Source organism: Notothenia rossii, assembly GCF_949606895.1.
Source record: "Notothenia rossii genome assembly, chromosome: 5".
Lineage (NCBI taxonomy): Eukaryota > Metazoa > Chordata > Actinopteri > Perciformes > Nototheniidae > Notothenia > Notothenia rossii.
Genome location: NC_136903.1, coordinates 65419055 through 65433599, shown reverse-complemented (window position 1 = coordinate 65433599; position 14545 = coordinate 65419055). Strand labels below are relative to the sequence as shown.

Sequence of the window (14545 nt, the reverse complement as noted above, 5' to 3'; positions counted from 1 at the left end):
TTGAGGATGCAGCTAACCCAAAAAGCATGGAGGAATGGGGAGTAGGGATATTGCTCTGGATGAAAATGATTAGCAAATTGACAGTGGAAATTCAAATGAGCCTCTGGTTGGGAGGAGTTAATGAAGTATTGAAGCTTTACTTCCCAGCTTGTAGATGGAGTTATGATCTGTATGCTTCATGGATTTAATGTTCCTCATATATATTCACTCACATACTGTATTTCGACATGTTCTGTCTGGCTATCAATGAATCAGGTGATCAGTCAATCACTTACTCCCTCATACACAATCTCTCTTTCTTAGACACACAGCTAAATTGATGGTGATCTACTCAGAGAATAATGTGCATCTCTTAACCCCTCATGCATTTTAACAGTGATGGTGAAACTACGGCAGGCATATTGTCTTTGAAGGCAGGAAATCAAACGTGAGTGGCTTAAAGATTGAAGGGAAGTCCGGAGAATACATTTACAAGTCAAACCTGTGATTTATTGCACTTGTTCAGTGCTGTTATCGGACTTCTGTACATATTGTTCCATCAGATCACACACCATACTGTAGTCACCAGAACCATGCAGGACTTTGCAACAGTGGGTTGACTTTCCTAACAGCTTGAGCAGAAATGTCGCACTCACAAACGCAGCTTCGCAATCAGTATGCTTTGTGACTGAAACAATGTCAGGGCTCACTGTGTGAATCTGAACAGTAATTAATATCTCCCTCTCATTTGCAATTATGTAACTATTATGCATGATTATCAGGCAAGTTGGTAATTAGTATTCAGCTTCTAGGTTGGCATTCAGCTCAAGCCTGTCTAGACCTGAAGAAACAGATCAGCCTAATGAAGTGCAACCTCAGGATGAGACCTTGTTTTAAAGATGGGGCCATTATGATGCAGTAACACAAAACTAAAAGTTACTTTTGTCCATTTCAAAATCTGGATTTTGTGCACTTTAATTTAAACCTTCTTGTGTGTACTGCCTATCGACTTCCCTAGAGGGACATCAATGCAGACAGCTGACAGTGTATATCTTCCACTGCAATGCTTCACATATATAGGGAGAATCTGTCGTTTCTTGGAAGCTTTCAGCATTCATTTTATTTATTATTTATTTTTCTACAGTTAAGTAGGTCAGTGTTTGTTGATATTTAATGTTGGACTGCGCCTGATGGAGAAAGCTGCTCAGAAAAGAGATTTCACAGGAGGACAACTGCCCTCTTTCGACCCACAGAAATCCCCACGGCTTTTTATCTCTCTTTTCCTCATCTCTATGCCACTACTACTACTGTCTACTATGCTGTCGTGTTTGTGCTTAACTATGCACAGATGATCGTGGAGGTGCTGAGGAGGGCTAAGTTTTCCCTTCAGGCTGTGACATCTACACATGCAGGGATCTGGGCTGGTTGCCTGTCTCACATATATTCCTTGGGGCGACTGATAACACATGTGTTGCCTTCTTATCAAGGACATGATGCAGTGAAAGTGCCCAAGATATTCCCCAGAGTGCACCACTCATTTTACAAGGCCCTATTCTGCTCATGTTCATGGTCATATTAGTATTTTTACTAGCCAATAGAAGCGCAACTGTTACATAGTGATATCACATATTTCAAGTAAACAAAGGAGTCCAATGGAGGCATTTCAGGCAGGGTGTGTGGAAGAGAAACTCCCTAGGGGGAACTTTAGAATTGTAGCCTTTGCCATCAATGTACCTGCACAAAAAACTAAATATCACTCATTACAGGTAAGGCGAACCCCCAAAAAACATAACAGGGCCCCTTTAACTTCTCGTATTCATTTATGGTGGACACCTCATGCAATTCAGCATTGATTGTAAAAAGAAAAAGAAAAAAACCCTACTCAGTTGTACAAGTTGTACAAAATAGTAGCCAATAATCATAACCTTTCAATCTATGAGAGCACTTAAGGCATAATTAACCTACTTCTAAACATGTCCTGTAATGCACGGTGTGAGAATACATGGTAAAGGTATGGAAACATCTAGGTTTGCCCTTCATTGCTTTAAAATAAATGCCTCCACAGATCTGTTCTCAAGGTTATATGGAGCATGTGTTTTCTGGGACCCAGGCTTGAGAAATAGGAGGTAAAAGAGGAAGAGAAAATTCTCGTATTGTGATTACAAAAAAAGAGAAGCTGTGTTTTGTGACTAAGGGAGGGGAGACACAGTGTTCTTCCCTTCCTCCTACTTCCTACTGAACAGCTGTCTGTGTCCATGGGAGGGTGGGGTGGGCTGGGCCGTGCAAAAAGGGAAGGAAAGGAAATGAAATTCTCACACTACTGCGTGCTGTATGCTCCTAACTCACATGCTGAGCTATGATTCATATTGACAGCGATCAGGTCGACTCTCCTAGTTTATTGCCTGAGCGACAGTGAGTGAGAAGCGTCATTGTCAATATTGCCTTTCTTCTTGTGACTGACGTGACAGCAACACCCTCACTCTTGTCAGCTTGCCTGTATCCAACTATTGGAATGATGACTGATCTCAGGATAGCAAAGAATGCCTTATTGGATGGACTGCCCAACAGTCCCCACAGTAAGCCCTTTCTCAAGAGACGATGCCTCAGTGATGTGAGTATTTTCACTCGCTGGAAGTGAGAGATTCTTCTCACTCCAGTTATTGCTGCTTGTTTAATTCTTAAGGTAGCTTAGAGGCAATGGAATATTTGTTTGTGGCTGCAGGACAGTGGATATTAGATTGTTGTACATTGCAGAGTCAGACACACACTCCACTAATCTAGGTCCTGCCCTAGATATACTCCATAAAGACAGAATATGCAGTGTAAATACCTTTGGTTTGCCTGATGACGAATGGAAAATACAGTAAATCAAATCTGTAATAATGATGCTATTCTTATTAGGACATACATCTACATATCTTGAGATTATTGTCATAGCACAATAGCTACAGTGTACTTTTGGCAATGAAAATATTGAGTCCCAGGCTCCTCCAATAATGTAGCATAAATAAACATAAGACATTTAATAGTGCAAGAACTAACAGAAATAGAAAATAATTTGACCAATGGTCAAGTAGATGCAGAAACAACTAAGTTATATATACACGTAAAATAGAATAAGATTTATAAACACAGAATGTAAAATGAAATCCTACTAGTCCTCCTAAATGTTAAATTAAATCAATATATGAGCTGTGAACAGATGAATGCTTTAAACATATGAAGGTGAAGGCACTTCACAGAGCTCTTTAACAGTGTTTTGACCTGTAGAATAAAACTGTCCCTGAGTCTGTGGTTAACAATCTGCCTTCATAATCCCGGAAAGCATTGCTTCCCATTCTCTCTGTTACTCTGTGGTTCACTCCTAATTTGGTCATCATAAAACATGATATGTCTCTTTCAGTTTATTTGGCAGTCAGGAGATCAGTATTTACCCTGATATCATGTTGCAGTTTATTTTACCATGCAACAATAGACTCACAGCCACACCTTTAGCAAATAGGTCACAGTCAGGTGTGTTCTTTTATGGATGGTTATACTGTGGGTGTAGGAACGCCTAAGTGCATGCACGTGTTGAAATGTTTATACGGACATAAAGTACACGCTTTCCCGTGGTTTTGTGTGTATGCATACTATGCCCTGAATACATGTAAGCTGTCATGTGGAAACATCAGCTGGGCACGTTTGTTACATGGTGAACAGAGGGCTCACACCACAACATGCACTGCTGCCAGGGCTGTTGCAATCCTCTTCATCTCAGGTTGGAGCTGCCTAAAAATCCATAATGTATCCTCTGCCAAAAAGACACACAGTTATTTGCTTACCCCTGCAAAGGAGCAAACACTAAATTATGTTCTGTGCCAGTGCAATTTAAAATGTAGAAGCTGTATCAAATTATCTTTGTCAAATAAGCAGCAGTGCACCACCTGGACACAAAACATTGACATTATACAAGGTTGACATAGAACCCAGATGTCAATTTACTTTTATGTCTTGCCTTGTATACTCCGAATCTGAAGGTAGGTATTATTGTGACTGAAAGATCATAGCGCCTTCAAGCTAATTTGGTGGCTGCATGAAGTCAGATGAGCTGTTGGCTGTGGCAACGGAGAGGCACCGTGGAGCTTTGAAGCTCATTTTCCCCTAACGGCCCGTCTACACTACAGGCATCAAAAAATCTTGATGCTGGGCGTGTCTGAAACTTGGCGATTTTTTGCGACCAACAACCAATCACATGAATCTCCCGCCCCCGACATACAAAGCAATAGCAATGTTAAAACGAAGTAAACTGGATATAAACTCTCCAAACAGGCGAAAAACCTACCAGTTTCACCCACTGTCTCTGCCACTTCCCTCCATGCCTGGTTCCTCCGGTTTGTATCCCGGTAAATAGTACTGGTCGTAAAGAACCGGGTGATTTGCTACCGTAATATCTCGTTTGGAATATGAGGAAATTAACTGCGGTCTGGCTCTCCCAGCTTGAACGCGGTTTGATTGGCTGCGCTTGCACTGGCGGGATTTGCATAAACGGGATTTGATTGGCTGATGCCAAGCATCGAGCCTCAAAAGTTGAACATGATGCCGATAGATGCTCGTGATGCTTGCAAAGCCATGCCATGCTCCCCACAATGCAGTTCGGCGAAGATTAAAAATCTTCTACGTCACCCCATTCAAGTGAATGGGCGAAGCGTTGAAAGCATTTTTCGATGCCTGTAGTGTAGACGGGCCGTAAGAGTTACTTGTTTACAGTGAGTTTGTCTTCAAGCACGGAGAAACAATTCTCATGGAGTTAAATGGATCCTCAGTTAGATTGGTGTTAAGTGGGGTGGTCACACTGTCCCGAAATTGACATCAGATGGACACACGATAAAGGACATTTTCAAATTCGGCTCTGATCGTAACAACATCGGGCCATTCGTGAGGGCATCTTAAGCCATCGTATAACCGCCGGTGGAGTTTCTCAGGCTCCGGCAGCAACTTCGTGAGCGGTGGCAAAATCTTTGGCATGCCAAAGAAATTGCCAAAGGACCTTGCAAAGGTTAATTTTCGTGTTGAATTTGTGTGTCCATTTTGCACTTCGTAAGGCCATCGTGAGGGCATCTTGTCAAATCGTGTCATCTTCGTCTGATCATCGGTGCCATCGGGCATTTTTCGCCTCACAAAGACAATACGAAGGAAACAAGAAGCTGCCCGATTGTCCTAGGAAGGCAACACGACTACGTGAAGCCCTCGCAATGCCGTCTTGTAGCCATCGTATTATAGTACGATGACATCGAGATTGCATTTATTGCACAACAAAATCATGTAAACATATTATGTAAATAACCCAATTTGTGTTCTGTGAAACTGAAAAGGATATTACATTGTTTTCGTTACTTTCGTTGCAGTTATATGTCTTAAATGCAATTTAGGTTAACTTCCTGTTTTATTTAGATGCTTTTGTTTTGAAGGCGAGTTTACGCTGTTGGCAGGAAGTTGTTGTTGCTATGGAAACAACATGACGGAGATAAGTAATATCTTCTAATCTACATATAAAGACGAAGAAAGTAGAGAATAAAGTGCATGTTTAAATGTTGGCACCCCCCCGAAGAGGCACACGCTCTTACGTTGAGTCTGCATCCATTCTAAATCATCAGTAAAGTCTACGACCATATTTTCGTTTGGGGTTCGGGTGCCATCATGTGGCCTTCTGTAGGCATCTTACTTGCTTCGGCTGTTGCTTGGCTGTTGACCAAGTTCGGGGCCATCTTTGTGCGAAATTCACAATTCCATATTCGTGTGTCCATCTGGTGTCAATTTCGGGACAGTGTGACAGGAGCTTTAAGGGCCGTCTGTCAATGTGAAATTGGGAATTAGGGGGCGTCAAACATTCCAACAGGATGTATTGTGTCTTGCCAGCTTTTGCATTGAGCAGATATTTCAGAGAAAAGTTTATCAACACAACTTTCATACCCATGTCCCTTTTTGGATCTGTGTCAACTCTCTTCCCCAGACCTCGGACCTGTTTGCCATGATCGAGAAGATGCAGGTATTGTAAGGAACCTTGGCTCCGCCTTCTGTACTTGCTGCCTAAATTGGCAGTTCTTCCAAACTCTAATCAAAGGGCAGAATTTCTCTCGCTTTGAAAAATAAATTTCCCATTAACTTCTATTTCGAGAGTCCATTTTATGCTTTCCCTGAAATGTTTGCATTCCAGTCCACAACCCTGCTTCTGCAACCCTTAAATGTGTGTGTCCTGAATTCTTGCCTTTGACATTAATGTTTTTTTATTTTTTTATTTGTAGCGATGAAAGCCCTAGGCGGTCTTTAGAAACATGATGCGTATTAACTGCTGAACAGAGCCTTTGTGTTATCTCTTCACGGTGTTGTGGTTTTGTCTGTGTCACTAGATGTATGAAACGTTGTTAGAGATTTCAAGGAATGTAGTTTGTTTTGTACCCCGTGATTTTTCAATCCATTAATGAGAGTTACACAAACCAGACTCAACAATCTGAATGTGCTTTGATATGGTATCATTAATGTTTAAGGCTTCAACATATTTGTATTCCTTTTCATTTGGAATTACTTGGTCTGTAGATTTACAAACCAGAGTTGTTTATACAATAACATGTCTTCTTAGTTGTCTATCACTTAATGGAAATTAACTCGAGACTTAAGCAATACTGTTTCAGGTTCAAATCAACGTGATCCGGAAACACTTTTTAAAGGGGCCCTAATATGCTAATTGGGAGTGTGTGGGAGAGAAATTCCTTTAGGAACTTTAGGATTTTAGCCTTTACAGACCATTTACATGCACAAAAATCTATATAACCCACTACAGGAAAGGGAAAACCCCAACAAGCATTATAGGGCCCCTTTAAATCCGAATTGTATTCTAAGTTAAAGGTGGAAAAGAAAAATGTTGAAAGACACAAAGCATGATTAGGGATAAGAATATGTAAAACATTGGAGAGGCTCACAACATCTTTCTGAAGCGCTTCTGCCGGAAGAGGAATCACAGGCATAGAAGGCGTTATGTCTAGACATGAATATATGTGTTACTAATGCATTCATTTGAATTATAATGCCTTAAGTGTTTCTGAGCTACTGTGTGATTGTTGGGTGGTTGATACCATGTTTATTTAGTTTACTTTGTTTCTTAAGTGCATGAGCAGCACTACTGAGCTGCAGACAACAGTGGCATATTTCATTATTAGTAAGGCACTTCCTCCAACATGTAAAGGGAATAAGGGAGAAAAAGAGAGCAGTGGAAGACTCTTCAAAGAGTAGATTTAATGAAAGCATTTCAAAATTCCATTTGATTCATCTTCCTTGGTACTAAAAAGGGTACATTAAATGTGATGCGACTCAAATCTTGCTGCAGGGTATTCCACACAAAGAGGCCACTGATCAGGAATGCTTTGTTCCTTGTCTCTCTCTGTGCTTTGGGAACTGTCAGTAGTTGTGAATCAACAGAAAAAGCACAGATAGAGTAGATAAAAAGCGCTGTTTTGGCATTTTTTGGGCTGTTAAGTGGAATTGCAGTTAATGATATCTGCAGTACGGCTTGATGGAAACACATCCCCTGTTCTCATGGACCTCTGCTTATCTTTTTCACTCGCTGTAATCCCCAAGATATAACTTCTATTTACTTCCTCTTTCTGTGGCCCATCTGGTGATCAAGCTTGTGTTGAGTAGACATGAATTATTGTCACAAAGACTTATCTCTCTCTCGACTCCTGCAAGAACCAATCAAACATGTTCTGTGTAAACATCTCTTTGTTTAACCATGTGGACTTTCTTGTGGGTATATCACAGTTTCCCTCAATATCCTATCATTTTTCTCTCTACAGGGTTGCAGAATGGATGAGCAAAGATGCCCCCTGCCTCCCCCCCTCAAAGTGAGTCACAAATCCTCATAACTCCTCATAGGCCTCAGTCTGGTAAAGCATCCGTAATGGTAGAGTTATAAACCTTTCCTTATCAGCTGTCAGACAGGCATTAGGATGCTCAGCATCTGAGTTAGGAACTCAACTGGAATAGGACTGTAAAATCCTAAGCTGTCCTAATAAGCAGGCAGGAGATTGCCGTTGGCATTGAATACTGGGAGGTACTCTTAGCATGATACTCGAGGTCAGGTCAGAAAGGACAAACAATCGATAAGAATCATCTAAAATAAGAAAATATAAACATTTATTGCTCGGAACTGACAACAATAAAGTATCTTGGTGAAAGTTTGGCTGCTTTATGATATGTTTAATGTGGTTTTGGAGTCTATTATGCTTATATTCTGTATGAAATGTGGATTGTGTGCTTCTAATGTGTCATGTTTACATGCTTTAATGTTCAACCCTCACCCTCTGTCTGAAACCAGAGCACAGTCTGCTGTAATTGGTTAGCTGGCCCGCTTTGTTGTGATTGGTCAAACCGCTCACAGATGTCCGGCCCCTAAGCCTGTCACGTACAATGTGTTTGAGCGCTAGCCAATAGAAGTACAATTGTTATGCAGTGATGTTACTGTACTAGTCATGTTGCGTAACTAAACAGAGAACTACAATTGTGGTGTTTCATGCACAGGGGAGTGTGTGGGAGAGAAACTCCCTCTTGGGGGAGCTTTGGGATTTTAGCCTTTGCAGACCATTTACATGCAAAAAAAAAACCTAAACAAGACAATTCACGAAAGAAAAAAACCCAATAAGCATAAAAGGGCCTATTTAAAGGCTCTTATGAAGAAAATTCTACAGTTCGGTTGGCGTCAACAATTTTTGCAAAATGCCACTCAACAAATGAGCTATAAAAGATGCACACGATATGACCGAAGTTTACAGACATACAATAGCATGCCCATGTGTGGTTGTTGAAAATCTCAATCCAAAACCATGGGAATTAATAGGCTTTCACTCTTCTGAACAGGCTCTCTTCAAAATGTTTGAGCCTAACTTTAAGGGATTTGTTTCCTTCAGCCACAAAGAGCATTAGTGACGTTGGGCTCTGAAAGCGGGCGATAAGGCTCGGCTCTGAGTCAGCTTTACTTTATCCTAAAGGTGTTGGATAAGGTTGAAGTCAGGATTGTGTGCAGATAACAATTTATTTATGCACCTGGCTTCGTGCAGAGGGGTAATGTCACGTGGAATCAGAAAAGGACTGACTCAAAGCTGTTGCCACAAAGTTGGAAGAAGGGCTTATCATTAAAACCAAATGTATTCAAACAACGTGGAAAGACACATACTTTTGGCATATACTTTAGTGTAATATGGCAAATGTCTGGGTCAGCTTTGTTGTAAGGAAGGTATATTTATTTATCCAATTTAACACCACTAAAACACCTCACTTTTGTTTTTGTGATATCAAGTCATTATTTATTTTAATCACAATCAGAACTCTTTTACTCGTCCTTAAGGACAGGATTACAGCAAAAGTGACCTTTCAGATCAAAGGCAGAAATAAGAAAGAGTAGACTTAACATGTAGAATATAGAGCCCACATGTGTAAATAAAATAAAGAGAAAATAGTACATTCCCATGGTAAACAATTAGCAGCAGCATTTTAGAAAGGTATAGGTGAACTTATATAAAGGTGTGAATTGCAAGGATTACTGCGCAATTGCTGAAATACTGTAGCAGCCAGAATGACAATAATACACTTCAAAAGAGAGTATATTGCTCACAGTCTGTCGGTCTGACTTTTCCTCCTGTATCGCCTCCATAGCAGCTACAATTGACGAAAGGCAATTTCATAAGAAAGGTTATATTTTCTGCATAGGACTGTTTACTTTGTTGACAATTAGAGCCGGCCGGCAAAAAAAAACTATAAATTGTAATGGAACAAGTCCAGGCATGGTCTGCTGAGGTTGTTGAAAAGCTTTCTTGGGGAATGGACACAATCACTTTCTAAAATTGAAGCAAAGTGTGTTTTCCCAAGAAGTAAATTGAAACATGTCTCAAAATGTTTTCGGCAACAAACATAACAGAGCAATGCCCAAATAACTGAATACCACTACCAGACGGTACAGTAAGGAATAAAAGGTTAGAATGTATCCTTTTTTAAGTCAATTATGGAGAAATGTTAGCAACTCCGGAGGTTATAACATATTTCAACGTTTACCAAATTACGTGTTTAAAGACTTCCAATAGTTACATTACAACAACGAGAGAAGTGAGTCTAGTTTAAAGCCTCTTACCACACTACTTGATAGTAAAACACATTGGAATGTATTCACTGGAGAGAAAAATAGTAAGACATTTGCAAGATAGCCTTGTAATGTGGATTCTGCCATGTTTGTGGTGTAAGAGAAATGCTTGTACTTTAGTTGATATTCTGTCACAGAGTGATCATTATTTTCCCAAAAGACCCAAATCTGAAAGTATGACTAGGAGCGTCTGTTTGTCAGCTTGACTGATTTTCTTTTCAATCCCTGCAGACAGAAGAGGACTACATCCCTTATCCCAGCGTTCACGAGGTATATGCTTTCCACATAAATAACTCACACAACACGCTACATATTTTAAATATGTCAGCACTGTGAAGCTAAACAAATGACACCTTTGTTGGTTGCCCATCACTGTCAGGTTCTAGGTCGCACTAGTCCTTTTCCACTCATCCTGCTGCCCCAATTTGGAGGCTACTGGATTGAGGGGACCAATCATGAGCCTAAAGAGCCCCCAGAGGCTGATCAACCCCCCGGCCCTACCTCCCAAATCAAACTGGAGACTAACAGCACCGCCAAAATCTACAGGAAGCAATTCATGGGCAAGGTGAGGATGGGGGAAAAAAGAGTCTGGTGTTGTGGATTTAAAAACACAGCAAAACATTTTCAATCTTGTTTATTAAATCTCAAACAACATCTTAGAACATACAATTGGATTTCATTTGCTCACGTGAAATTTGCAAACTATGCTGATTTAGTTATTCAATTGCCAGAGTTCAGCTAATTTATGTCTAGGTTTATTTCTTAAAATAGGATTATAGGATTTTAGGATCTTGTCAAGTGGAAGTAAAGGCCAAAGAACCCTACTATTTAAATGTGTGTGTGTGTGTGGGCTGTCTTTGATTTGAAAGGAGATGTTATGGCACATGGAGAACGTTTTGGCCTTGCAAAGAGATTAGGAAAAAAAGCAGTTGCTACTCTTATTTTTTGACGTTTAATTTAAAGTCTGCGTTCCCCTTGAACACCTTTTACATTTGTCAATACTGCTGTGCTATCAGTATTCTCTCCATAGGCAAAGACGTGCATGCATGCACTTTTGAATACATTTGAGAAAAAACAAACGTATATATTTGCCTTTTTTTTGCAATGTGAACCTAAGCAGTTGTACCTTGTTTCACACCCTTTTCCAAAAGGTACTACTTTTCCAAATTAAAAGACTGTTACTTCCTCTACCCCTCTCTATTTCAAATTTATTATAGCATTGTTTTTTTAATTGTCAGTTGCTGAAGGAGTATTCATCCTTGCATTTAAATTAATTCTGCTTATCTGCCCCCAGGAACACTTTAATTATTACACCATGGATGCTGCCCTGGGCCACTTGGTCTTTACCATGAAATATGATGTCATTGGGGATCAGGAGCATCTGCGCTTAATGCTTCGGTACAAATTCCTATTATCTTTGTCCCTGACCTGTTTTCTCTATTTACGCTTCTTTTCTCTCGCTAGTTCCTTCCTTATCATAATACCTTACTTTGCAATATCTCTGCCTTCACTCTATTTTTATTTTCTTCATTTTCCCTCCATGACTGTTTTCTTACAACCCTGGCTTCAAATATCCATGTAATGCAGTGATTTGTGGCATTTACTCCCAAGCCGACCTATTCCATATAGAGGCATTTCACACATGACATTTTCAGATGGATTTTTTATTTTTTTCTTGCTCAAGAATAGTGTTAAGTCAAGCAAAAATCACACAGAGGGAAAATAGCATCCTCAATTTCCACTGAATTTAAAAATGTATTTTTCTGCTTGATTGCTGACAAAAATAAGTGTTTGCACTACCAGAAATAAAAATGTTCGTCAATTTTATCTTCAATAACGTATCATTTCTGCAACTTGTGCTCACTTTAATTCGAAAAGTGACTACCCCTCATTCAAAGCATTTTGTGTTTTAATAAATATACAATCTTCATCTCAGGAAGGGCTTCAACAACTGGTTTTACTTTTAAGTCAAAGTCAGGTGAAAAAGTAACCTTTTCAACTCAACTAATACTGCTTCTCGTGACATTCAGCTATATAACAAGACATTTAGAAACACAAAAAAAATGCATGCCAGGGTTCAATACATAATTTGTGTATGTTCTGGTAGTAGTGTAATATTGTGAGCATAAAAATAACTGTTAAAATATTTCTGTTATACAGCACAACACTGAACCTTTCTGTATAAATTACTTTAAAAGCTGTGCCACCGAGTACTCTACAATCAGCACACTATTCATCTATGTTGCACAAGAGTAGCAACTCCCACCTGCTCACCCACAAAATCCTGCTTCACATTCTGCTATAGACAGACAAGGGGGAGTGAGGCGCAACTCAGCGCACCATATAACCTGTGAATACATTTTAGCACCAAAGATTCTCCACTCCAGATTTTAATAGCTGCATTCCGTCTTTGTTAATGGAGCTTTAGAGTGGATGAGCATGTTGCCAGGTAACACTGAGCCCACAACACTGTTCACATAGTGATGTTTTCCACCGGGTGGGCAACACCCACAGTCACCCCAATCACCTTCAGCTGGTGTAGTCAAAGGCACTGACTCACAGTCCAAATGTAAAGCATCTGTAGAAGATCTACATTATGAGATATAAGTCTTGTTTATACACTGTAACACACCAAGGTATATTTTTTAGCATAAATAATGATTAGGACGTTCAGCAAGCCCCACTCTTCTTCGCCCTTTAGTCTACAATGATAACTTTGGCAGAATGACAATCAAAAATCTTAATAAAAATGGCACCTTGATTCCAAATAAAGGCACAAAGGCACAACGTTTCTTTTAGCTAGCGGATTAAGCTAACGTTAGCACCAAAAGTTGGTTGAAGATGCTAACTGTTTACTGTGTACAGCCAACTCATTTTAAAGCAAGGAACTTCTAAAAAGAGTTCTTGAATATGCACTTCAGGACTTCATAGAAACAATGTCATTATTGTGGTGCCGAAGAAAGGGTGTCGGAGGCGGTGTATTAAGAATGGAGTTCCAATCTTTATTATCCATTCATCTCCATTAGGTTAATACATGAACTGCTCTGTATCACAAGCTAGCAGGAATGGCAAGCTAAAGCAACAGGTGTTCCCACTAAAGGGTCCGTGTGGCAACACAATAAACAAGGTGAATTATGGTCCCACATGGTGTCACCACAGTATCCTTACTAGTTTTGGTAAATAATAAATTAGCATTGTTGTCTAGCTACCCAACGCAGTCTCACGGCATTTCGTGTTATAGTCACGACATTTCATCTATTGATTCGTGTTCACCAACACGATTTTCCCCTTTTTTTAAGTGTCATACAGAACGGTTTTAAAAGCAATGTATTTCTATAGATTAGAGTAACACCTACGTCACTTTCGGGAAAAAATTACGGGCCCGCCCACTTCTGGGGGAAAACAACGCTGTCATTTGAATGGCGATCAATGCAAATTCTGAAGTTTTTGCCAATCCGATCAAGTTTTTTTGAAAATCGTGGATTTTTGGATCTTCAAAGAGCTCGATTACGATGGCCAGTCAGGCAAACAATTACATTCGATCATTGGTAATCGACAATCGGTCTTGATGTATGGTTAAATTAAAATCAGTAGGCGAGGCTGTAATTTCTCCAGCTGTTACTCTCATGAGCGAGGCGGAACATAATAGTTTTATCATGCCAAAAAGCTGCTGTGTCGTTTATTGCACCTCAAACATTAAAAATAATCAAGAGTTCAGTGTTTCTGTACTTCCTCTAAGAAGAAAGGACAGTAAAATAAGAGCTCTGCGACTTTAGGCTCGATCGCCATTCAAATGACAGCGTTGTTTCCCCCAAATGTGGGCGGGGCAGTAAAGTGACGTACTCAGTGACTTACTCTCATCTATGAAAATCGATAGCCTACTGCTATATTTAACCATATATCGAGCCCGATCGTCGATTTCTAATGGCTTAATGCAATTGTTTGCCTGTCTGGCCATTGGAATCGGGCTCTTTGAAGATCCAAAAATCTCCGGTTTTCTTAAATTTCTGATCGGATTGGCAAAAACTTCATAATTTGTATTGACCCCCGTTCAACTGACAGCGTTGTTTTCCCCAAAAAGTGTGCGCAGCCTTTATTTTTGCCCGGAAGTGACGAATTTGTTACTCTCATCTATTGGTAGCATGTTTCGTGCCTGCAGCATGTCTTTTTGTCCGTTCGGGTCTTGGAAGACCGGAAGCTGTGGGGTTCATAAAAACATGTTCTTACTCAATATCAAGCCACGATTATTGTTTTTATTTTAAATCGTATAATGTCTGACTTTTTTTGTCGTCTGTGAGGAAAAGAAATGGGGCACAGAGCCTCAGAATACTGAAATCTGTATTTTTTTTAAATCTTTTTTAACTTCTAATTTGTTATTCTTTTCTAAATAACACACTG

At 39.9% G+C, this 14545-nt stretch overlaps 1 protein-coding gene across 4 annotated transcripts in view; it reads left to right on the top strand.

Annotated features, from left to right (window-relative positions):
- rap1gapb (RAP1 GTPase activating protein b) overlaps positions 1-14545 on the top strand; it is a 287393-nt gene that overhangs the window by 160555 nt on the left and 112293 nt on the right. For 3 of the 4 annotated variants that reach the window (XM_079683382.1, XM_079683381.1, XM_079683380.1), the window contains exons 6-9: positions 7812-7859; positions 10379-10417; positions 10527-10712; positions 11442-11545. In XM_079683382.1, the coding sequence (XP_079539508.1) occupies positions 7812-7859; positions 10379-10417; positions 10527-10712; positions 11442-11545 (377 nt within the window). Of the gene's footprint in view, positions 1-2337; positions 2591-5971; positions 6008-7811; positions 7860-10378; positions 10418-10526; positions 10713-11441; positions 11546-14545 lie in introns of those variants that run through there. The other variant, XM_079683383.1, reaches the window with a different exon arrangement.